This window comes from Amphibalanus amphitrite, unplaced genomic scaffold (assembly GCF_019059575.1).
Source record: "Amphibalanus amphitrite isolate SeventyFive unplaced genomic scaffold, NRLGWU_Aamphi_draft 001938F_arrow, whole genome shotgun sequence".
NCBI classification, from domain to species: domain Eukaryota; kingdom Metazoa; phylum Arthropoda; class Thecostraca; order Balanomorpha; family Balanidae; genus Amphibalanus; species Amphibalanus amphitrite.
Window position 1 is genome coordinate 50,687 of NW_024883431.1, and position 26,391 is coordinate 77,077.

General features: G+C 49.0%; 1 protein-coding gene and 1 non-coding gene across 5 annotated transcripts; one reads left to right on the top strand and one right to left on the bottom strand.

Moving 5' to 3' along the window:
• Nucleotides 1-669: 669 nt before the first annotated feature.
• Nucleotides 670-24,525, bottom strand: LOC122375852 (protein singed-like). Of its 4 annotated transcripts, none has more exons than XM_043355410.1 (10): nt 24,341-24,517; nt 11,695-11,833; nt 10,538-10,820; nt 9,937-10,249; nt 9,430-9,550; nt 7,877-8,033; nt 7,443-7,547; nt 2,576-2,737; nt 2,050-2,183; nt 670-1,687 (listed from the first exon to the last, which is right to left on the bottom strand). In XM_043355410.1, exons 2-10 carry the CDS (start codon nt 11,822-11,824, stop codon nt 1,488-1,490), a joined length of 1,605 nt encoding a protein of 534 aa, XP_043211345.1. In that variant the 5' UTR covers nt 11,825-11,833; nt 24,341-24,517; the 3' UTR covers nt 670-1,487. The 4 variants fall into 4 exon arrangements, with proteins under 4 accessions (XP_043211345.1, XP_043211344.1, XP_043211347.1 ...); XM_043355409.1 differs by lacking the exon at nt 24,341-24,517 and adding an exon at nt 20,756-20,895; XM_043355412.1 differs by lacking the exon at nt 7,443-7,547 and having other exon boundaries at nt 24,341-24,525.
• On the top strand, nt 11,174-11,253 carry Trnal-uag. Its single transcript has one exon. It is a non-coding gene; the product is annotated as a tRNA-Leu (tRNA).
• Nucleotides 24,526-26,391: the final 1,866 nt, after the last annotated feature.

A 26,391-nucleotide genomic window follows, 5' to 3' on the forward strand; every position in this document is an offset into this window, starting at 1 on the left:
AATCGCGGCACTGCGATCGTTTTTTTTGCGAAGAATTATTCACCAAAAACGAAACCGTACCTTGGGGCACTTGACCTGACCTCAAAGGTCACCGGTTGACCTGGGACCTTAAAATCGGGTACTAATCGCTGCTTCTCGTAACGGCGCACACGTTCGCTTTTTTCCGCGACGTGCTAGCTTCACCAAGGGCGAAACGGCGATGGGGGGGGGGGGAGGTGTTCGTACCCGCCCCCCCCCCCTCGGTCGGCGCGTATGTAGAAAACCAATAGGTCCGACAAGGGCTAACTTCTGTGGGCGTGACGTAGACAAACCGCTGTCACAAGACACCTTGACATCGAGAGAATTGTCGACTGGAGGCCAACATTTAATTGGTACGAGTCGCATACCGATACCGAACAAAAACCAACTTCGCACTTGGTTGGTATTTCAAACCTTTCAAAGCTTGTGACATTTTGTTGGTTTATTGAGCCTCACTGCCTCAGAAGTAATGCACATGATCCGCGGAAGTCGGTAAAAAAGTTACTGTTGCTCTCATTCATCCCTCTTGGCTGGTTTGGTTTCACCATTTTTCTCTTGGCTTTGGTCGGTAATTAGTTTGCTATCGAGTTCCAAATCACCATTGACTGACAGCACTACCTAACACCAGCAGGTGTGTCATATGACACCCAATGACCATTAGCTGTGTATTGGTGTAACGCGCACTGATTACAGCATGGCGACGATTGCAAATGCGGTAAACTAACCATTCGACCGCGCCGGTCAACAAAAGACGATTGCCATTCGCAATGGACGCTCGGCTCGGCCTCACGCGCCAGCTCTGAATGTGTACAAGCAGATTCGCGCGAACAGCCGCGCACTGCGCAGGGAAGCATAACTTAATCGCAGCGCCCACTTTGGTTTCAAACGCTAAATGCTGCGTGCTAGACAACCGCCTACGTCTGTACATGTACACAAAGTATCAAAACAACAGCCCAGCGTAAGAAGCGGAGCTCTCGCTCAGTATTATGCTGATAACGGGCGTACAAAAGCGGCTGGGATCGAGGGTAGTCGGGAGGCGGAGCCCCGCACTCACTCGAGAAAGTATTCCGTAGCACACACAGACCCTCACATCAGATCGCCTCAGTCATCCCAGCGCCACCCAGGCCGCACTTTGATCATAAAATGTCGACGGGAATGCACACCGTCGCGATATTGTGACATTATCCACTTGTCAGCGTCACGCATCACCCCGTGACGTCACGTCACACCCACATCTCGTCACACAGCGTGACATCACCAGTCACCAGTCTTCCTCACTTAGGATTCACTTAGGGTCCCTCACATCCTCGTTCGCCGACTTACAAACCACTCCGCCCCATAGTTGGCACCAAATCAGTCCACAGAGCCGCTGCATCGTGGCTCGCTCTGCTTTCAAACGCGCCGCCTAAAACACACAGTAGGTGGCGCATACGTCCAATAGAAAATAATATAGGTGGCGCTTGTGTCGTCTAGAACTCCCAATAGGTGGCGCGCTCCACGTCGGTGGTATCCAGCCGGAAGGAGCCGTTCTTCTGGGCGCACAGGTAGGATCCGTGCGCGTCCTTGATGCACATGCGTGTGGGCTCGCGCAGTTCCATGTAGAAGGGGTACGGCTCGCGACTCGAGGCCGAGATGCCGTCCTCAGGTGACCAGTACAGGCCGCTCTGAGCTGCGGGAACACAGGCAGAGGGCGTTAGGTGAAGACCAAGAAAGGTGCGGTCTAGGGATGTGATTTAACTGGAACTTAATAATTTGACGTTCGAATAAAACTAATAAACGATTGTAAAAATATTAAAGCCTGCCTTGAGTAACAACATGGCTGAGTGTCAGCTAATTTATGTCACACAATTATGTTGCGAAGCCTTTCAGATCACCGTTTCGCGTTTTATTCAAACCTAAGGGTTTTGCTGTCAATCGCCAGGTCACTAAGTCACGACCAAGATCCTGAGACCTCCTCCCAAAATGATGACTAGCAGTTTCGGAGAACATTGGACGTTATATCGCTCCTCAACTCGCTATGACCCCACTGACCTTTGAAGAACACCTTTCCGCGATCTCCGCGCTCCACATGGATGGTCTCGTAGGTGGCCTTGTTGCACTCCAGCTTAGTGCTTCCCGTCTTGTAGCCTACGAAGCCCTGCTCCGACTTGAGCACCAGAATCGGCCTGAAAAGGCCACACACCGTCAACCGTCGCCGTCGCTGTCTCTTTATGACACCATGTAACAAAACAAAGGACTGGAGAGTTTCTTTCATCGAAAGGTTGATACGAAGGAGTTAGTGCCATTTTGCAAATGAAGAGATTTGAAGTAAAATATATATAAAGAGCCGTTACTCGTGTATTTACCTGAAAAGCCTAGAAACTCATTTGGTTTTAAATGCCAGGACTGAGTTAACCGACCAATATTTTTCACTTTTATAACTTATGTCATATTCTATAATGTTTGAAAACATTCGCCTCTTGGTGGCCTGAAAAGGTAGAATAGTTTTCTCCAAAATTCATCCGCATCCCCGGCAATATGCCATGTATTCTGCAGATCTGGTTCCGTACAGCCATACCTGTTGATGAGGTAGAAGTAGAACCTGGCCGCCTCCTCATTCTCCTCCGAGTTGGCGAACAGGTGGCCAGACTTCTTGGCCGCCAGACACTTGCCGTTGTTGGCGCGGAACGAGACGCTGCCGTCGCTGTGCCAGAGCATGTCGAACAGGCTGTTGGATGTCCTGCGGAAGGCGAAGACACAGGACGAGAAGTAAGTCAAGTTAGTGGTTCACTGAGATACTGGATCAAATTCATCGATGACCGAAGCTTGTTTAATGGTTCAGATGCATAAATGAGTTACAGAAGTTGAGCTATTCAGGCAGGCGTAAGAAATAATCGACAAAACTCTTGGACACACAGAGACAAGCATCATTCATTGAAGTTCACGTGAACATCGGACGTTTCAAACGGAAATGCGTACAGCGTAACATACTCGAGGGCAGCGCTTTTCGAGGAGCGCTGTGGCCCGAAGGTTTGGACTTTGAATTGTGAAAAACGCCCGCCCGCCGGAAAACGCAAACACCGCAAAACGCGCAAAACGCACGCCCGAAACGCCAACGCAAACGTCGCAAAAAATAAACAAACGCCCGCCCGCCGCAAACCGCAAATAAAAAACGCAAAAACGCCGCAAAACAATAAAACCGCCCGCCAACCGCAAACAAATTTAACACCGCAAACGACGCAAAAAAAAGAAGAAAACCGCCCGCATCGCCCGCCCGCCCGCCCGCCCGCCGCCAAAGACAAACACCGCAAAAAACACAAAACGCCCGCCCGCCGCAAAACGTAAACACCGCAAAACGTGTAAAACGCACGCCCGAAAAGCCAACGCAAACGGCAAAAAATCACCCGACCGCCGCAAACCACACAGAAAAAAACGCCGAAACGCCGAAAAAAATAAAACCGCCCGCACCGCACCGACGCTAACTGCTAACCGAAAACGACTAAAAGTCGCCCGCCAGCCGCCAAACGCAAACACCGCAAATAAGCGCCCGGCCGCAGCAAGATAATAATTTATCAGCGGCTGGCATACCGCTAGGCTGGTCATTTTCACAAATCAAAAAGATATCTGCAAAAATCTCCTAGATGAAAGCGCCCGATTAAAAAACGGATGGCACGTGCGTGTTCCTCGCCCCCAACTTCCTTCAGGTCAATCGTCATTTGGGTCATCTAACGCATTGACGTATCTGCAAAAATCTCCTAGATGAAAGCGCCCGAGTAAAAAACGGATGGCACGTGCGTGTTCCTCGCCCCCAACTTCCTTCAGGTCAATCGTCATTTGGGTCATCTAACGCACTGACGACCGGCTGGGTGGAATGAACATTGCGCCAAGAAACGTAAGTATATTGTCAAAAAGAATCCCCAGAGTGGTGGATCCCAAAAGTTTGAAACTACCACTTTGGCCCACTGGACGACACCTTAAACAGTTGCCGACCGGATGACACCCATTGTTTGGTCACCCACGCCATAGTATGCATCATGGGTGCGCCGAAATGACCAAAAGTCCCAATTTCCGGTGTGCAGGGTCATTTTCAACGGCACGTGGCACGTGGTTCTGGACTTTTCCGGCCACTTTGCGACATACCCATGGGTAGTGCACCGAATGGTGGTTGATCTGCATGTAAGAAAATGGGGGGTCGTTTGGATCGTTTTCGAGGGACGCCATTTAATTGCGTCCCAGAAAAGCTATTTCTGGCACCTAAAAGCTGACTCGCCCCAAAATTGGTCCTCAGCACCTATTTGGTGGATACCAGCACCAATCATGGAAAATGACCTTAATTAGCTGTTTCTGGCACCTATTCATCGGTACGCCTTACTCTTTTTTCTGAATCTGGCACCTAAATGCTGAGCGTAGCACCAATCTAGTAGAAAAATGAACTACTGGCTGGTAGAATAATGTTGTTCTGGTATAATGACCCCTGGAGTCTAGCCTAAAGGTTGCCAGTGCAGCTACACTCTAAGACAGCCCCGTAGTGATCTCAGCATTGTATATGACGTTTAACCCGCGCGGGGCTGGGGGGGGGGTAAATTTTACCCCCCCTCGCGAATTTTTGCGATATCTCAAAAACGGCGGCGCGCAGCGCCGCCAAACTTTCAGTACCTTTTCTTACATCAATTTGACACGTTCCCTGAAAATTTGAGCGAAATCCGTCGGAAAATTTTTGAGAAATTGACGTTTTAGTGACGTCATGTTCGCCATTTTCGCCTAAAAAACGGCAAAAGTTCAAACGCCGCTAACATCTTCATTTTTAAAGGAATCAAGACGTAACAAAAAAGGTTATACGTAATTTTACTTTGTCTATCAAATGGCTATCTCGGTTTTTTGAAAATTTTGGATTTTGGCCTAAATTTTTTCAAAAAACTGAATTTTTTGGGAACATCATTATAAAATCCAAAATTTTAAGTCTATCGAAAAAACCGGAATATATGTCAGAGAAGTGGTCTATGTGCACCTACATACCAAATTTTAGAAGAATCGGTTCAAAAATGTGGGAGTTATTCAAAATTTTATGACGTCACGACACACAAATTTTTTGAAAAATGACTTTTTTGGAAGTTCTAGACCTCGTACGGAAACAAAAATAGCACCATTCGATTCGCCGTGAAAAACTGCATCAGATAGACACCTTTTTAGGCCTTAACAAACAACTTCAAAATTTGACCTCACTTGACCTGACCTTGACCTGACCTCGACCTGAAATTCATCCAGAGGTGGTCCATATCACTTATTGAGTGTGCCTATTGAATTCTATGAGTAAAATGACCCATAAAACATGTGTCGCACATGCCCTTTTCTATATTTTGTTTTTTGGTGACCTGACCTGACCTGACCTGACCTTGACCTTGACCTCTGAATGGATATTGTATGCAACGAATATTGTCTTGGTAGCCTAAGAACACGTTTTGGGCGATCAGTCTCAGTCCATGACTCCATTCTTCGGCAACTACGGTGCAAGGCCGATACTGTAGAAACTTGCAATTTGTACCCTTGACCTGACCTTGACCTTGACCTCAAACTTTAAATTAAGTACATGTTTTTAGTAGTTCGTGATGAGAGCTTTCGATTGGCGTTTGAATTTTCCAAATCAGACCATTAGTTTGGGAGATAACAGGGGGGGTAAAATTTACCCCCCCCCCCCAGCCCCGCGCGTTCGGCTGGAGACCCCAGCCCCGCGCGGGTTAAGTAAGCAAATAATATTGATTTGTTTGAAAAAACAATGTCATTTAAATATTTAAAAGTATTTATTTGTAATGCTTAAAGGGAAACATTTTTGTGAGTAATTGTCTCGATTTTGACCATTAAAACGGATATTGTATTTTTTGACGTCATCAAATAGCTCCAAAAAAGAAATGTAATGTTTTCATTCCGTTCAAGGCCGCTGAAGAAACGCGGGATCTTGCGTGGGACATTGTCCGTTGTTTGCCGCGCAGAGTTGTGCCGTGGTTGTGCCTTTTTCATCCGTTTCTTACTTATGTGTGCATGAAGCTTTGATTTTGTTTTTGGTTATTGTGTTGCCGGTCAGTCAAACGCCCCTGTAGAAACCGGACGCTGCGTTTGATCGAGATGGAGTCAGACGATGATTGCAGAAAGCCAGAAAGCTAATAATATTGAAAAGAGGGCCGGTTGCGTGGCATGTCTGTTCAGAGTTGACATTTTGCTTTACTCCAGTTTATGACCTGAGAGCCTGGCTGGAAGTGACGGATCCAAACTTTTCACGTTAAATGGCTGAGGGTGCAATAATCTCTACATAGCGGGCTGGTATAGGAGCGTCTTGCTATGCTGCACCATAGCTGGCTAGTGATTCTCTTTTGGCTAGAAATGGCATTAATCATTATCTCCACTGGCGAAAATGGCACTTGACATCACCGAATGCAACGTTCATGTTTGTTTGGATACATAAAATCAGGAAGATTACGCGAATTAGGTAGGCAAATGTGGAATAAAATAGGTGCTGGATGTTTTGGTTTTGGTGCTGAATCAGCAAACAGCAAATACGGAGTTCAACTAGACGATCTGGCAACTTTAGGCTGTGTGGAAGCAATTAGGTGCCAGATTCAGATATTAGGGTGGAATAAGCATTTTGGGGCTGATCAGCAATTAGGTGCCAGAAACAGCTTTTTAGGGACCAGAAACAAATATTCCCCGTTTTCGAGCAATCTGCCGTGGAACGCATTTTTTCATTTTCCCCATTGGCTTAACACGGGAATTTTTAAAGTCACGTGGCACGTGCACCAGATGGTCCGCGGAGGGGAGACCCATACCAGAACGTAGATCACCTGGCCCACTAGAAATCCTGAAAAAATCAGAATATTTGGACCAGCCGTTTTCAAGAGCATCAAGTTGTACTGATCTCAGGCAGCTTTTGCCAAATTGTCAGGGAACTCAGATTTGTTTTTCAATAGAAAAACACAATTCTAAAGAATAGTGTTTTAACTATTGACAACAAACCTTCGGTTACACAGGGTCGTCAAAAAAAGTGACCAATTACAACCCAATGAAATAGGGCAAATAAGCTGGGAGGGGGGGGGGGACAAAAGGAAGCACAATAATTGCACCAATCAGCGCGTCTGATTGCTAGTTGATGCACAATGCACATACCGTGTCATGACCTTGCGACCGGCTGCGATTGATTAGTAAAACGAAGAGTACACTCGGGGCTGGACCGCATTGTTTTTATCTGACCATCGATTTCGCGCCAGACTGTAACTCTGGTTTGGCATAAATAGGGGTCTCAGTGGCTATCACACTGAGGAAAGCTCACTTCGACACGGGTTACGCTGAGCAGAATCAGCTCAAGCTCAGGCCTCGATAAGTTCGTAAAAGGACACCACACGACACTCGACAAATCCACTACAGGCTGACTGGACGACAGCCCCGCCGGCACATACTGAGAGTGGTGGTTCTGTTTACAGGGCTGAGCGCGCCACCAGACCTCCCCGTTCAGCGGCGCTCGGTCTATCCTCTCTCTGTGAGGACCCTTCCGGTGGTTCGAGCTGCAAAGGCCGTCAGCGGCTAACCGTGGTGACAAAGAAACAGATAGACAGGGGAGAGGTCGATAAACTGAACGATAGCCAACAGCTAGGGGGCAATTTGTAAGATAACTGTCGTAAACCAGGGCAAGAAGAAACAACGTCTCTTCTACAGTAGGGAATCATAGATTGAGAAAGTAAAACGGGGAATCTTACCCAATTACCCGACAGGTACCTAAAGCAGATTGCATACATACACGTGCCTACGACCCGTGTTCCTCCGAACTCACAAACCACATCTGCCGCTACACACTTCTCAACCCCATGATATTCCCATCTCTCTATTGACTGACTTTTTGCCTGAGGCCGCCTGGATTCCTCCGGAGGTCTCCAGGGTCCAGTACTTGTCCTGCATGGTACGGATGTACCAGCGGTGGGTGGTCGGGTCGAACTCCATTAGGAACCGTTCGTGGTCGCTCACCTCGGCCTGGTTAGCGGTGAGGTCCACACCTGCGGCGGAGGGCAGGGAGGGCGGGTCAGGGGAGCGTTCAGCGCAGAGGGCAGCACAGCAGCTTATCAGAGCGGGACTGGTCAAAACGGGACAATCAGAAGGGAAGGAATAAAACGCGATACATGGATACTTTTTTATAAATTTAGTTCGAATGTTTGAATGGACGGATTGACAGAGCCGAAGCCCACGCTAAGCAGAGCTTGTTGCGTAGACCCCGACCCCTACCGTCCGATCGTGCAATTCCGGGTAACGGGAGAATTTAGATGCCAAAGTTTAACGTGCCCTTCAAAGCCGGACACGGCCTGTCCCACTCAACTGACTTCAACTGGCTGCGGCTGCTCCCACCAACCGCAGACCATCCCCGTCAGGAGTCTCAAATATCGAGCGCCGGAGCGTCTCGAACCCGGGCTCTCACTACCGGGAGTCCGATGCTCTACCAACTGAGCTACGGGACAGGATACCTACATTATACCGATGACCCGTTCATATGCCACTTGTTTTATGTTTTAACGCTAGTTTATTTGATTTCTGGGGTACATTTAAATTGGAATATAGCATGAAAATATCCAATAAGTCAGATAAGATAAATACAATTAAGAACAGGATTTCCACGATGCACCTTTCCGTGATTTCATCCTCAGGATTCAGAAATCCTTCTCCTCCGCACCGCAACCCCCTCCGGGCTGGACAGGCAACTTTATCTCATGCGGGCTGCTACCTTGGAGCGCACCGCAGCTCTCAAGGGATCACACCCGTAGCCGGGTGCAGTGAGTGCCTTGGGGCTGGGTGGCCTGTCCTCTGGACGGGCTCAGCAGTGACTCACTAGGGTGCCTGCCCAGACCAATGTCTCCCCCTATATCCTATCATCCTCCCGGCTCTGAAATGGCCTAATTGGACCGAAAGGGCCTAACCCAACAAAACAAAACAAAAACACATGACGCATCGTATTATCATGCACAAATGTCATTTACCACGAATAAATTTAATGTCTACTTCGTAAACCTTCCAAGACACTTCATGCATGTACGTGTCATTTTGACAGCAAACCGTCTGAAATTACTTCCGTTTGGTACTGACTTCCTTTGAGACACGAACCCGTCCATTAAAACCGGCCCCGTTTGACAATAATGACACGTGACGTCCTTCCCTTGAGACACACTCGTCCCGTCCGACACTGACCCTGTTTGCCACTGACCCCGTTTGACACTAATGTTGACTCTACACTCGTCCCCGTTTGACACTAACATTGACTCTACACTCGTCCCGTTTGACAATGACCCCGTCTGACACTGACCCTGTTTGACACCGAATACTGACCCTGTTTGACACTGACCCCGTTTGACACTGAGTACTGACCCTGTTTGACACTGACCCCGTTTGACACTGAGTACTGACCCTGTTTGACACTGACGTATCTGTCGTTGAGCGCCGCCGAGAAGCACGCCTGAGGCAGAGAGTTCTCCAGCGAGAAGAGCTCGTCCTTTGTCACAGCCTGGCCGCGCGTTTTGAGCACCGCCTGTGAATAAGGGAAAGCGTTTGTGAATATCCACGGTTACAGCATGCACAGCGACACATAAGAGTTGAGTGAGCTACATAAAAGAACACGCAAATAGGAGGAGAACTATCATAGGATAAAGCTAAATACATATACAAGAAATTAGACACATGGCTATCGTTTAGCGCATACGGTTAGATGACATGTTCATTTGATCACCTTGCTGAGCCTTTGCACACGACCAAGAGTCGAGACCCCACTAAACCCATCGCAATCCCACCGCATACCGTCCAACTAGTCCACTTTCAGATCAATTGAGGACGGGTGCCCAACTCTTGCCACTTTTAGCGACATGTACCCGTACATACATGAACCTTACTGCCTATTACATGGGAACTTTTACCCACCTTGGATCCAATGGGCGACAGGTACCGCCCGGCCCTGTCCCTGAGCGCCAGCTGGCCGTTGTGGTACTCGATGGCAAACAGGCAGTCCTCGGAGCACGCCACCTGCAGGTGCCCCTCGCGCTGCAGGTACAGATTGTTACACGTGTGTAGCGCGTAGTGGTTGTCACGGAACTCGAGGGTGAAGAGGGTGTCCTCGCCCCAAGGGATGTTGGCGTCCACGTGGATCTCGTCCTGTTCCTCGGAGAGGTGCGCGAACCGCTTCCGGCCGACGCTGTACAGGTTGACCTGAGGTCGCGCCGCCAGGTGGATGTACCTGAGGGGTAAGGTCAGAGGTCACACGAGAGAACGGTGACCTCGAGAACATCTACCGTCACCAGATAAATCGGTCAAGTACACGTAAGAGAGGCCAGCAGAACTACGGTATTTCAAGGTGCGAATTGCAAGCAACAAGTAACGATTAGTAATGAAACATTAAATTCTTAATATTAATAACTCCCTGGAACGCAGCTACAATGCGAGATACGTTGTCAAGCTTTCACAAGTGGGCGTAACATGTGCTCAGATTTCACTTCTCACCCACCCCGTCTCACACATTTCTCACCAGAGCTCGCCGTCGCTCGGCGTTTTGGCGTTGCAGAGCAGCTTATCTCCGGCCGCTCCCAGGAAGTACTTGCGCTCGACGTTGCGGAACGCCCACCGACCGCTGCCGTCGTCGGCCACGGCGATCTCGAACATGCCGCCCGCCTCCAGCTCGTCCGACTCGCAGGTGACGTTGCCGAACGAGTCGACGGCCAGGTACTTGCCCAGGTGGGAGCGCAGGCAGACGTGGTCCTTCTGACCGGCCGGCGCCAGCGTCCACAGCTGCTTCTTCTTCAGAGAGGTGCCTGGGGAAGTGGGAAACAAATGGTGCCGCTGTTTTACAATGGGGTAGGTACCGGAATTGGGATAGATGAGAGTTTGCACTTCGCAGCACGCTTTTTTCGAAGAAAAATGTTATGCCTCGACCCTCGCGTCGTGCTCATTTTACTTCGCAGAGAAGCGAGCTAGCTTTGTGCAGATTGCCAACATCCATACAGCTCGGTCATGGAGTACCTAAGATCGATGTGCTCAAGCGTGCTCTTCATCGATATCGTTTGATGACCACTGAGTGTTCTATTTCATCGTTTGAGGACCACTGGTTATTCATCTAATAGTCTAACGTTTGGTCGATCTGAGTTTTAGCAGGCACCGTCGTCGTGGTAGCGTGGCCGAGTGGTCTAAGGCGCTGGTTTTAGGCACCAGTCCGAAAGGGCGTGGGTTCGAATCCCACCGCTGCCAAAATGCTTTTCCAACTCGATTCGGTGCTAGCCGTTTAGCTTCGTGGTTATCTACCACCCTCCAATTTGACACTCAGTTTTCCACGTCTTACATAGGCGCGGGAGCCGGGGGGGCAGTGGGGGCAGCTTGCCCCCCCAACTCTGGGGCCGTGGGGGCGGTGCCCCCACAGCTTTGAGACGGAATACCACACTTTTTTTTGCAAATGTTTTCTTTTTTTGTTGAAAAAGCCGAGGGGTGAAAAATAAGTGGCCTAAAACCGGTGAGAAAACTAGATTTGGGGGTACCCTAGGTTAATCTCTATTATGGTGTGCCCCCCCAGTCGGAAAGTAGTTCCCGCGCCCCTGACGTCTTATCATCTGAAATGTGTTATTATTGATACAGACTAGATTACCACCCTCACTCTCCTTGTTCCGCTTCCCGTCTTTTCCTTCCACCACCCACCGTTGGCATTGATCTTGTATCCGAAGGTCTCAGCGGTGAGGTACTTTGCCCGGGAGTTGATGACGCCCACGGTCCACGCGCGCTCGTCATCACCAGAGCCGTGCCCTCCGTGCTGAGCGGAGCCGTTCATCTTGTCCAGCTGTAACGACACAGGGAGGAGGGGAGGGGAGGGTCAGGCGGCGGACGCTAGTAGTGCCAGTACATAGTCACAGGGCCGGTGAAGCGGAACCAACGGTGCTGACGGCTGAGTCGATCAGGGGATGGAGCACAGCGATACATAACCTGATCGAAATGGGGGGGGGGGGGAACTGGGGACAAACACGCTTCACTGAAATATAGTGAATAGTAGGTACTTGGGCGATAGATAGGCATTAGCTGGGTGAGATGTCGATAGATAACATTTGCGAATGTTGAAACGTATGAAATGCAATGGTAACGCAATACACCACACTCATGGGTGAACGGTCACATTTAGAGCTTCACTTATCACTACGCAAACAAAAATGCAGTTATTTATTTATCTGACCATGAAATTAGTTCAATGCTCTATGCAGTAGTCATTATTGTGGAGCCACTGACCAAGGCACAAACCTTGGATCATATAGACTCGGGACGATTGACAAATCTACAGAGATTCCCATATAACTTGTCTCGAGCATCCACATCTCAGCTGTTCGCCGCGCACATTTCTCACACTCTGACAGACTGCGTGATCAATCACCGGAAGCACTCCCACGTGACCGGAACTGGACGCTTCCGGCGGCGGCAGTTCCGGTCTGTCTGCAGCGAGCAGTGACGCGTTACGATCAGAGGTCAGTGAACGTTATGATGTTCCAAAACACTTAAAATCCTAAACTTCAAAAACCTTCCTTAACAAAACACTTAAAAAAACTAAAAAAGCCTTATATTGATTTTCACTTCAGAATATAACATTTAATGACGATCTTCAGTGTATCTACGGGTGTCGCAGAGCCTATCGTGGGTGCGTGCCTTCAAGACGTCCGCTGTATAGTGACAGAGCGACAACAGCCAGTACCTCGGAGACGGGGCGCGAACAATAAACACACTACAACCGTCCAAACAGTGTCTGTCCGGGCCGGGGACGGACTGGGCACAGCCGCGCGGGTAGACACAGTCCGGGCAGAACCCGACCAGTATACACAGAGACCGGGCCGCGTAGTCACCAGCCAGCGGGACGCTGCAGGACAATACAAGGGCGAATTCCAATGACGTTCATATATCGGCCTTGGCGAAAGGGATGGGATGCAATGTGGAGGGATATATTATCATTGATGGGTTACATGCAACTGTAAGGAATGGCAAAGTTGATTGCATCTTTTTTTGCATCTAACGTAAAAATGGCTTTCTAATCAAGGTCATCATTGTGCCGTAGAAGTACTTTCGTGATAACCCACCGATTTTCCCAATTCCCTGTAAGCGCCGCGCTGTGAAAACTTCTCACTCTTATTAGTGCTGACACCAGTTTACGAGCTTCACCACTCTAGCAAAGCTCATCGTGTATGTTGTATCCACTCAGGCGGCTGTGCAGTGACTCAGGCTGACATGAGTCGCAGTTGTCCGTGTTCGCTATAGCTTGAGGTGCCGACTGCCGTGTCCCCGTGTCGTGTCGTATCACCATCTTGCTGGTCACATCAGGCATGCAGCGTTGTGTTGTATAACATTCACATGTTCAGCGCCTGTCCGTAGCTCGCGCTTTGTAAGCCCTGTATGGTCGGCACTAGCTGGGCCACACGGTCTTACAAGGCGATGAGGCCAGAGGCTCAGCCAGCGAGCTGTTGGCACAACTGATGGATGTGAGCGTACGAGCGGCGTGTCCGTCGCTTCCTTTGGTCGTGGAGGAGACAGGTAACGGCTGTAATATCTCATCCCGATAGTGTTAGCTATCAATGGAGGAGGAATGGGTCTGTCTAAACTGAGTCTGTTACAGCCTTCAGCGGTTGGGGTTGACGAAAAAGAAACATTGAAGGGGTCCTTATTGGAGCCCAGTGTCTACGCGTAGGCATGCACCAGTATGATCCGTTGCAAGTGGCTACCTACTTTTCTGTAGTTGGCAGATGCATAACAATCACAGGGAATGTGGTGAAACTTTTATGCTTGCAAAATGTGAATGAAAAATAGTAAATGCAAGGACAGACCTCCCCATCGTACGTAGGTGTTTAAAAGCATGTGTTGCATCTGATTACTAGGAGAAATCAATTAATACAATAAATTATCATCCAGCTTGAATTAAAAGTAAAGACTCATTCAAGAAGATACCTAATGAACCTCGAAATTTGAAAATTGCATATCTACAATCAGAGGCGGTGAACCGTTGCGATAAAGTCGCATAACACCAATCCATGTTTAGAGTTCGGTCGGTGTGAAAGTTGAAAGAAAGCAGACCAAAGCGGACCTTGGCATATCCCATCCAACAGGCTATCCATCTGCTGCAATGTTCTCGAGTCTCGACTGTCGACCACCATCTGCGGGTGGCTATCGCTCCTGCTGTTTCAGGAAGACACCTGACAACACCTGGCGGGACTTGTCAGCAGCATCAATCTGCGAGTCAAGAGCTAAAAGTCGCGAGCTAAAAGCCATGCATTATGAGCCGTCCATGGGTCTGTTCCAGTCGCACTTCCTAACGCCTCTAAACTCCTCCAAGAGCAAGATAGAGGAAATTGGAGCAGGGCCCTCCTTGGCTTTGTAGGGGCTAGAGCTGCCACCGGAACAGGGAAGCAGTCTAGGAGGAGTTGAGAGGTGTTAGAAAGGGCGACTGGAACAGACCCCATGTCAACTGTGAGCCACGAGTCCCGAGCCTTCCCTCAGGCGGTGCTGGACAGCGGTAGTAGGCTGTGAGCCACTGAGCCGTGGACTGTGTGCTGCCAGCTTCCCTCTGGGCGATTCTGTACTCTGTACAATGACGTGTGAGCTCTCAGTCTTCCTCGGATCTCTCCACAGACAATGTCCAACAGGTGATGTTCACGACTCAGTTTCACCAATTAAAGATTCCGTAGTGGGTCACATCTGCCGTCCGGGTGGCTCATAACAAATGGCGAGCAAGTGAAGGAAGATTAAAAACACATTGTCCAGGGGGAGGTAGATGTACAAGTGAAACTTGTGGATATCTATATGAAGATGCAGGGAAAGTGAGTGAGAGTGGCAGTCAAGAGTCCATAAACGCGCAACATGTGTGATGCTTTGCATTAAATGCACGCAAATTTCTGGGAAGAAAACCCGCCATCATCGTTTATTTTATGCATGAGCAACTCAGTGTTCCGCTCATTCGCTGACCACAACCTTGCTCTCTGGCTTTTCATGCTTCGCTGCATCCCCGGCCTACTTGTGCAGAATACAGACGAGCGGGGAGCAGTTGATTTGAAAATTGGTGCTCAGAACCTAAGGAATATTCAATGTCCAATCGAGGAAGAATGTTTCACCGTTTTATGGCCTTGGTTTCACCTAGTAATTTTGACCAGACATACATCCCACCCCGAAGGAAGCATTTGGATCAAAGTAACGCTGCACTACCGTCAAACATGATGGAACTTCATAGTGCTTCACGGCTATAACCGCAGATAGGTCAAGGAATTCAAAATATTGCTCACCTTTGGGCTTTGTGAGGGTAGTCTACACATGTGTGAAATAAGACAGGTCGAGATTTAGACAGACCGATTTATGGATATAGCGTCATGATCATATCGCTGCGACAACACCGTAATAACGCTAATAAAAAGCAGATAAGTCGTGTCAATAATTTCGCTGTTGCCCGCCTGTGGGCGTATTGAAAACCCGCACAGCCACACCCATCCACCCCACCCACCGATCATCGTCACGTGACCCGGGACCACATCCGTGACGTGACGACAGCGTGAGTCACGTGACGGCCGGTGGCGTGACGCCATCCCGTGTCACACGAGTCAGACCGCACCGAGCTAATGGGGCATCACCGTCGCCGGCGGCAAACAACTCGTCACAAACATGACATCAACGCAGGTCACAGGTATCATCGATAAACAACAAACCAACCCGACTGCTTATCAAGTCAATGAATACCTATAGAATATAGGCGTGCTAGCTGTTTCAACATGATACGGTTACAAGGCAAATAATACAATTTTTACATAGGAACCTGTGAAATACCACATGAGCTTGACAGATATAGTAGCCAGGGTAGGTTCTGGAACGCTTCAATATTGCAGTACACTGTGAACAGCTGCTGTTAGTGGATGCTGACAAACTTTCCACCTCTACCGTCTCCCATTCCTCCATGGGATATCTACCCTGGGTCGACCTTTGCTCGATGCCGTATTATAGTTCTGACATCCCTTGCCCGCACGACTGTCCGGTGTAGCTATATAGAGCGACACCTGAAGCGCAACAGAGGCGATCGTCCGGTGGCAGCTGAAGTCACTTACGGCGCGCACCCAAGCGGCTTGCGACGTTCAGCAAGCGTCTTTCGCTAAGCGACTTTCTGCTTGGGAATTTTCGGCTAAGCGCTCCTCGGCTTAGCGGTTTTCGAACAATCGTTATCAGAGCGGCTTTCGTTACGCATCAGAGGCATTCATAGCTATTATTAAATGAAACATTATTCCACCATGGAAGCATGACTGAGCAAACACAGTCCTAACAAACCGGAGGCCTGCCGTTATCATATTTCGGGTCCACCTCGGGAGCATAATATCCGGTCGATGGCGGACTCCCGGAATCCACCAGGACTCACGGATCCATCCGGGATGGATCCGTCTTTGGCGGACTCCCGAAATCCATCGTGGATAGCGCCGGCTCTGACAGCCTCTCTGGCTCTCTGGCACGCGGTCCAATGGGACCGGTATCATTAGATTTCATCGACACAGTGGAGGTACCCCCCAAACCGGACTCCAGCTGGGCGTGGGAACTTATATAAAGGTGCACTGGGAACGAGGAGTTCCCTCCTCTCAATTTCATTCTACTGTGCCCACAGGAACTTGAGATAAAAACTTGCACGAATCCACCTACAAGTTCCGTAAGACGCAAATAAACCCAGGAAAGAATGCTCAATACAACATATCTTCTCGCTTAAAAATCTTCACGACAGGCCAATGTTGTCACATAAAAATATAATTGTACCTATACAATACATTCATCATTCAACCGTATTCCAACTGCAACGGGCTTTCCATTAATGAAACTCCTTTAAGCAGCATGTTCACGCCCAGTTCGAACTCAATAAAAGGCGGTGATAAACGTTCGACCGTTAAAGGAAATAGTTCACTTTTTAACATGGGTTTTGAACTGGAATAGCAGTTCCGTAGCTTGGGCTGAGACGAGCATAAATCAGGAGCTTTTACAGCCCAACGATCACCCTAGGCAAAGATATTCTATTTCTCGTCCCGAAAAAGGTGTCTTGCGGTGAGGATGTGTGCCTTGCATATATTTCCATCCAGTATGAAAAGAGCATGGGTCCCGAAAATTCTTCAGAAACTAGAGAAATTATCTACGAGAACTCTAGAGAAATTCTCGTACTGATCAATTAGGACATTCAGGGGAACATTATCAGATCGAGCAGATCGCCCAAATGCCGGTGGCTGCGATAATTTCTCTGTTTCTGAAGAATTTTCGGGACCCATGCTCTTTTCATACTGGATCGCGTGTGCCTTACAGAAACTGAAAAGTTCTTCCTATATCAAAATATAGAAAAAAAATATTTTGTTATAAAAAGGTTTTATTTTCTTTGCTGATTATTTTGAACATAAAAATCATAAATCGTTGCAAAAAAAAATAATTTCGTGAAAGTGAACTATTTCCTTTAACCCGGCCGAGCCCGGGGGGTAATCCCAACCACCGCAGCCCGGGGGGGGGGGCGTTTTTCGCCCCCCCCTGTCTAACTCCGTAAATAAGGGAGCTACGGAAACAAAAGCGATACCAAACGAAAGGTCCTTACGAGACGATTCTAATGCACCTAAAATGTTTGACCTCAGGTCAATTTTCAAGGTCAGAGGTCAAGGTCAAAGGCAAAAACCGCCACATGTGTAGTGATCTCAAAGTAAGCCTTCTAGAGGACGGCAGGCTGCATCAAACCGGCAAAATTGGCTGTCAAACAAAAGAAGAGAATCTGAGGATTCTGAAAATGCGCTCAAAGTGAAAGGTCAAGGTCAAGGTCACGCTCAAAATTGACCTCAAACTTGGCACTTTTTCGCATATCTTGCATGCTAACTTCCAAGATGTTTTGAAATGTTTTGAGGCTTATCAGTTCCCTATTTGTGGTTCATCTTACGATACAAGGCTGCTCAAAGGTCAAGGTCACAGAAGAGTATCCCTGCTAGAGGCTATTTCACTGATTCAAGTTAGTAATAATAAATAAGACAATTTTGCAAACCGGAAGCTCTAAATGAAGGCTTAGAGGAAAATAGATGCCAGATTCGTGATCAGCGGGTACAAACCCATCATAAACGACCTTTCATGTGTCAAGGTCAACCAGAGGTCATTCGAGGTCACATGAGGTCAACATAAAATTTGACCTTTTCCGAACAAAATATATATCATTCGACGCGGCTTGACAAGGCGAATGCGATGGTACCACTGCCGTAGCTCTAGGACCATTTTTGTCGAAGTTATTTGCGAAAAACTGAAACCACATTTCGGGGTCGTTGACCTGACCTCTGACCACAGGTCACCAAAACTATTTTTCTATTTTTTCTAGGTCAAACGCTACACAACCGTGCTCGTAATTTGTCTTTATCTCTAAAACTCTATTTTTAGCAGCTATTTGAAGTTTGCGTCTGTGACGCCGAAGTTTGCCGTGCAGGGGTCTAGAAAAATGGACCTTGTGACGTCATCAAGGGGGCTAGGTCCAAATTTTTTACTTCAGAAGATGTCAAATTGATGGGAGAAAAGGTACTGAAAGTTTCGCCTTCCTATCCCTAAGCGTTCGGGAGCTATCGCAAATATTCGCCAGGGGGGGGGGGGCGAAAAACGCCCCCCCCGGGCCCGCGAGGGTTAATTTAACCAGCCGGCGTGGCTCACGGCACGTTAGTGACGCTTCTCAGTCGTAAATCGCCACCGGAGAAAGCCGGTGTCCCGCCTCTGACCGCCGTGATACACGGGCTCATGATTAGACAAAACACAACAATAGAGGCGGGTTACACGCCTTCACCCAGTCGCTAGATCAGTCGGGGAAACTGTGGTCAAATCTTCCATTTTTAGAAAGCCTTCCATTTTTGGAAGGATTTTCTATATATGGGTACGCACCTTCCAAAAATGGGTACGCTGACGACGTCATCGTACCCAAATATAGAAAATGTTGCGCATATGTTGGAACTTACCGATTTCCGCCGAACATGAGGCAAATGCGACTATCGCCCCTGGTCGCTTTCTATTCGCCATAGTGAAGTGTCCATAATCTAGCGTGGATGCCTAAATCCTAGCGTGGATGTATTTTAGGTAATTTTTCAAAGTAATGAGTCGTGGAAAATTGACAAAAATTTACCGACAAACGATGGTTTTATAAGACTTTATCAAACATTTTGTAAGCAAAAAGCATCAAAAACGAAAAGTAAATATCCTTAAAAGTACTTTAGTGACGGGCCATGCTTGTTCGATACCGCCGACTTTATTTACAGTGCGGAATTGTCTGGACAGAGTGCGGCGGTTTCGGGAGTGTAGTGGCGAGTAAAACTTGTATTTGTTGCCGTTTTCTGCATTTATTAGCATATTGTGTGGTTGATTTCAATTTTTTAAGGCTTTTGCCAAACATTTGGGTGGAGGTCTCGTCATTTTTCAATGTTTTTTTTCCGGAATATGGGACGAATTAAATAGGCGTTGCTGCGCCGTTTTTCGTGTTACTTTCTATCGAAGGAGCATGAATCTTCAATTTATATGAGGAATAGTAAGTTTAATTTAAACCATTTTTTGTCAGGGCTATAGCTGTGTTCCTCCTGGTTGGTTATTGACCAGCTGTTTTCTCTTCTGAATTTCTATGTGTCCTCTAGAAGTAGAAAAAGAGAGCAGTGCGCCAGGACACCATGCTATTATATCACTATGTACATTGACATAGCATGCCTGTATTACCAACACTAGCACTGCTGCTTCTCCTTATATCAATGATCATAAATGGCAAAATCAACTATTAATGTTACACATTTAAAAAGGCCGTAACTTAAATCAAAGAATGTGAATCACAGTTGGGAACACTGAGATTAGACCTTCCAATTTTGGAAGCCTTCCATTTTTGGAAAATGCATACCCATTTATGGAAGGTCCTTCCAAAAATGGAAGGCTTCCAAAAATAGAAGATTTGACCACAGTTTCCCCCACTGAGATAGCGGCATGAACTGCCGGATATCTGCTACAGAGTTCCGCTGCGACTGAGAGAAACGGCTCAGCCGGGATACCAGTTCACGGTTGAGTAAAGACTCATGGTCAGAGCGGTCGTGGATATAAAGGGTTACTCAAACAAGGTGTACGCTCGAGCAGAGATCGAGACCAGCGGTAGCCAGCTCCCGGAAAAGAGCGTGAATTGTGTGGGAAAACCATCTGGAAAGTCAGCCGGCCAAGGCTGCTGTCGCACAGCCAGTGGGAAAGTGGAAACTGACTTAGGTTTGGAATCATGCAGCTTGTCTGGCACGACATCAGACAGCTTGCTTTTCCTTCAAGCTTTCTTCAAAAAATATTTCCATAACTGGAGTACCTACAGCTTTACAATGAGGTAGTTGGATGACCTTCACTGCAGCCTCTTCCGACGTCAACGCTACGCGGTGACACGACCTTCAGAACAATTTAAACCACATTACAAGTTAAGACGTCCAAAACCAGTTCCAGCAACAAAGAATGGCATCGCTTAGCGCACTCACCAGAGCTACAGGGGTATGAAATTCCCTAAAATCCGCTTAACGAGCCTGCACTACATGTCATGTACTGAGCAGCGCTCTACATCCCCACTAGCACATAATGTCGACAGGATCACAAGATCACTCAACCGAGGCTATCCGCCTAGGGAGGTAGGTAGTGGAAAGCTGCAACAGACGAGGATTTCTCGCCCTTCCGTGTGGCGATCAAGGCTATAGAACTCCGTGGCGGTACTCACATAAGGCTGGATGAACCTCATGTCCTGCAGTTCCTCCCAGTCGAGGTCAGACTGACGGCGTATGGACATCACAGGCATCCTGACCACTGCTCTGAGCACGTCTCACTAGCTCAACAACAACGTCTCGTCACCTCACTCAGCTTCAACGTCTCTCTCACTACGGCGGCACTGGATCTGAGGAAAGTCGGATGATCTTTAAAGACTGTCAGATGGTCCGGAAGGTCCAACTGACGGTATTTGATCATTCGACAACCTCAAGGAGGGGCGGCGCAAAGATCAAATGCTCTCGGTGGGACTATACGGATACTAAATGACTGAAAGCGAAAATCATAAGACTCTTTGTAAGTAAAACAACCGCACTTTTTAGTAGTGCGTAAGAAATGTGATTTTTTAAGCGAGATAAACATCGGAAAATGACATAGTGGAGCTATGAAGCATCTTGAAATAAGCGCAAATAAATGCTCGCATTTTTTTTAGGTGGTCGAAATCGAAAGAATGGGAACAATTAGCAGCTAGTCAACAAATGACTTCAAAACATTTTTGTTGTTCAAGCCACCGAAAGCTTATCTTAGCGCCGCTCTCCCACCATTCTCTATATCTTCCACCCACAACACCACTGCACACCACGGAGACCACAGCACTGACTTCAGGCACGTCCGCTCGGCACGGATTCTAGACACCGAATGAACTGACCAATTCCAACGGCTCCGAGCTTTCCAGCGTGGTCAGCCAGCCGGAACGCCGTCTCTCCGCGTTCCGCCTCTACCTCGGACGGAGAGAGAGACCACAGCACAACACCTGGCGTCCCACGCGCTGCATGTTCTGGGTCGCCGGCTGGACGAGACTGGAGGGCGAGGAAGGCTGGAGACTGGAGGACGAGTAAGGCTGGAGACTGGAGGGCGAGGAAGGCTGGAGACTGGGGGGCGAGGAAGGCTGGAGACTGGAGGACGAGGAAGGCTGGAGACTGGAGGGCGAGGAAGGCTGGGGACTGGAGGACGAGGAAGGCTGGAGACTGGAGGACGAGGAAGGCTGGAGACTGGAGGGCGAGGAAGGCTGGAGACTGGGGGGCGAGGAAGGCTGGAGACTGGAGGACGAGGAAGGCTGGAGACTGGAGGACGAGGAAGGCTGGAGACTGGGGGGCGAGGAAGGCTGGAGACTGGAGGACGAGGAAGGCTGGAGACTGGAGGGCGAGGAAGGCTGGAGACTGGGGGGCGAGGAAGGCTGGAGACTGGAGGACGAGGAAGGCTGGAGACTGGAGGACGAGGAAGGCTGGAGACTGGGGGGCGAGGAAGGCTGGAGACTGGGGGGCGAGGAAGGCTGGAGACTGGGGGGCGAGGAAGGCTGGAGACTGGAGGGCGAGGAAGGCTGGAGACTGGAGGACGAGGAAGGCTGGAGACTGGGGGGGCGAGGAAGGCTGGAGACTGGGGGGCGAGGAAGGCTGGAGACTGGAGGACGAGGAAGGCTGGAGTCTGGGGGGCGAGGAAGGCTGGAGTGGTTACTGAAGAGTGATGGGTAGCAAATGGAGGAACATGATGATGGATGACGACTGAAAGAGAGAGGTGACTGAAGGAGGCTGAAGGTGACTGAAAGGTGGTATAGGAAAATACGAAAATCGAGAGTGAGGCGACCTCAAGATGCTTCAGCGATAGTTGAAGGACAACAAAAGATGATTGACAGAGGATAATGGCTGACAGGATGGTGATTACTGAAAATGGATAAGGGTGAGTAAGGAACCGGATGAGTGACATTGTGGATGAAATGTCATCCGGGACAGAAAAGATTAGGCCACCAGCGAAAGAATAAGAGAGGTTATTATCAAAAGCAGGCGCAGATGCAAAAATTTTCCGCTAGAAATGTGTCCCACAGTGCAACTGAACTGGACGGCTGCTGGGACTGACCAAACGAGCAGAGACACGCTTGACGGATGTGAGAGACATCACCCAGATGGTGGCGTCGAAGAGACATATGGAATGAACTCTCCAAATAGAGCTATTTAGGTCGATGAGGCACATGATCCTCTCCAAATTCTACCTACCCAGCAGCAACGTCAAATAGAAGAATTATCATATGCATGCCATTATTGGATGATAACCAACTCATAGTTTGGTATCAAGTCCATGGTAAGCTGGTCACCGGCTTCCTGCAGGTTTTCTATACGCGGAGTCCGACGGCTGACGGCGTTGGATAATGGATAAATCAGAGAAATGCATTGTGTAGGACGAGAAAGTCTGGTTACTGGCGCATATCGCTTGAGCGCAACGTACTTTCAACTGCTAAAACAAAGACTAGTCGTTGTTCAGGAAATACCTAAAGTGATGCAACTATCATGTTTGTGTCTCGTGACTCTCTAAACAGCATTGTTTGTTTGTCGAACAAACCGTCCAGTCAAATTGTGCGAGCTATCGTTGGGCAGTTCCGGACTCACCTGCCGCATACGTCTCCTCTCAGCCCCCGAAGGCGGCAAGTCCACTCTCCACATATCCACCCTCGCCGTCACCCGCGCACTAGCAGTCCTTCCACAGAGCTTTAGTCCTTCACAGGAGACCAGACCACGGAGCAGCGCGGACCACACCGCACTGCCGCAGGCCACCCAACTGATGACCTGCTGACTTCCCGAATGTCTTATACCCATCCAAAATTTCCAGACTTTGTTGACCCAGACGAAATAGGTAAGCCCATCCCTCTCATTACGGCCATGCAAGATGACAGATCAACTCCACTGATGATTTGCATTGGCGATTGAGCCGCGTTTGAAATAATTCCAAACAGAGCGCAGAATCGCCCGGTGTGAATCCAGCACCTTAGGAATACACCCTCAGGTGCACCTAATCAGCGTCCTATTTCCAGTCAATCATCGGACTAATCCGGGCTTCGATTCGGCTGAGTTGGCAGTTTCATCTGCCCCTTATCAGACCAGTTGATCCGTGAAGAGCAGTCTAAACAGGGCTCGAGCTTTCACGGCGCGGCAGGTGATCCGCCCCGGTGAGAACAGCTGGAGCTTTCACGGTGGTATGGGGCATCGAATGCTCTAATGAGGTGCTAATGGGGACAAGGACAGGTGTACGGGTACTGGGTGGCGGCACGGGGTGCTGGACACTGAGAGCATACGCACGCATGCAGCGCACCCACATATTGTCTCAAATCCCAGCCTTTGTGGCTCGCGCAGCATCGACGACGAATCTAATTCAGTCCAGTGCCAAGTCGGAGGCCAAGATCTATCTGATCATTGACTACGGATTCATGTCAATCATCTTGGCAGTATGTAACATTTAATGGGGGCTGCGACTATACCTGAATTGTGTACAGTCCACGCGTACTGCCATGCCAAACATTATTACATGTCACAGGCACCACTAAACGTGACTTGAAGCTTTCATGACCAAGCATGGCAGAACTACAGATTAAAACGCTGCCCTGTTGAATATGACGAAAATGGTCCCCGGCAACTAACGCCAATCATAAAACGCGTGCCTGTCCGTACCAACCATGCAAGTGTCCACAGATAATTTCTCTCCGTCAATCTTCAAGTGAGAAACTATACCAAACCCACAATTCTATTCCTAACTCGAACTCGACGCGTCTTACCGGTCCGTAGTCTGGAAGAGAAGATAAAAGCTCAGATGAGCTCAGACGAGCTCAGAGCCAAACTCGGGAGCTCAGACGAGCTCGGAGCTAAGCGTGCAGGATGTCAGCTCAGCAAAGCAGCTCGGCAACGAATCCAGTCACCTTGCCACCGTCTATATCTGTTTCGCCACGTCTCGTTATCTGTGGAGACGAAGGGAGGGAGCAGTTAATAAAAATGACCTGTCACGTGACGTGACAATTATGAAGTGACATATTCCTCCTCAGCGGTGGAAACACTTTGTAAACAAGCGAAGAAAAAGCATTTAACGCGTGACCTGTCCTTTCTCGGCGGTAGAGAAGAACACTTATTGGACAAACGAAGGGAGGGAACCATTGACACCCGACTTCTCCCCCTCAGTGGTGGGGCAGTGTCACTGACCCACCCACAACTGACATTTGACCCCAGTCACGTGACGGCCCGCCACCCGCCCGCCACGGCCACCGTCACGGGACGGTCGAGCCCCGTGTGACGCCGTCACAGGCCTCCGTCACGGTTCGTATCACACCGGTGCTGGGCATTGTGACGCGGTGACTCTCAATGTGACGCGCTCCGCTGCATTCGCGCCGGCCCGCCGCGCCGGAGTGGCGCAGAAGGGACGATACTGGCTCACTGGCGCAAACAGACGTCAGACGATACCGGCGCAAAGACGGACGACGATACTAGCCACTGGAGCGGATGGGTATGGCGGGAAGCTAGCGCAAGACGTAGCCGTGGCATGAAGAAACGGAGAAAGAACGGATAGTCTGCCTGCACCTTCTGATAGTGTTTTGCTAAATGTCGATTAGTCGTCGACCTCCGTAAATATCCTATGATTTCGATTATGTATGGACATCCAGACAAAATACCTTCACAGGCCCAAGCAGCATAGGGATCTTTGTCTCTCTCGCCTGCATTACAGCCGATAGCTTTAGCTGTGATCGGTTTTGTCGCAAAAGTCCCATTATACGACAAAACAAAAGCTCGCCGCATTCCACACACACACACACACGCCTACATTCCCTATCAATATAAGCTATCAACATTCCGAACAGTAGGTATTGAAGAAAACTAGGATGGGATGGTCGACAAGCCACAAGTGAGTTTGCCGTCTATCAGTCATTCCCAATTCCTACTGTGTCCTGCCAATGTCCCTGTCCACCAAAAGGACAGGTGGACACAGTCCAAAGGGACATCAACCGGAGACACGGTCGACGGTCCCCGGCGCGCGCCGCCCGAGCCGGGGGCGTTCCGTGTTGGTGACAATTGCGGCGCACGTCAGACATGCGTCACCTAATTGGAAGGCACGCAAACACCGGACGGAGAGTTGACCGACAGCTGGCGGCTTTCACTTCAGATCAGATGCCAATAGCAGGGCAAGGGCAGGCCCACGTCAAAATCTATTTCATATGGAAATTTGATTATTCTTAGCCCGCGCCCCGTTGGGCTCTGCCGAGCAACGCGCCCGGTTGGGGGGGGGGGGCATTTTGCCCCCCCCCTAAGATCTCGAGAACCACGCAACATAGCGACAAGCGGTAAACGGCGTTGGATAGCCCCAACGGGGAACTACCTTGTGACCCAATTTTATTGACCTAGGTCAAACCGATGACGTCACAGGTCAGGTCAAAGGTCCAATTTTCACCGTTTACAGGCACTTCAAGAAATGCGTTGTAAAATCGAGTAAAATGCATTTCATTGAAAATCATCGATGGGGAAATGTTCTTCAAACACATATTTTGCTATTTGAGGTCACTGATACCAGGTCAGGTCACAGAGGTCAGGTCACGGGGGGGTCACAATATGAAAGTGTCGTGTGATACATGTTTTATGGCCCATTTTACATGACAAATGCGATTATATGGGTCAGGCAGCCTTTGGGGCCAGCTTAGATCACGTTTTGGTCAAGGTCAGGTCAAGGTCAGGTCAAGGTCAGGTCAAATTAGGTCAAATTTCAAAGTTAATATTTTTGCATAAAATGGGTATCGAATCGATGCAGCTCGTCACGGGGAGTTCAATGGTGGTCTTTGTTTTGCCG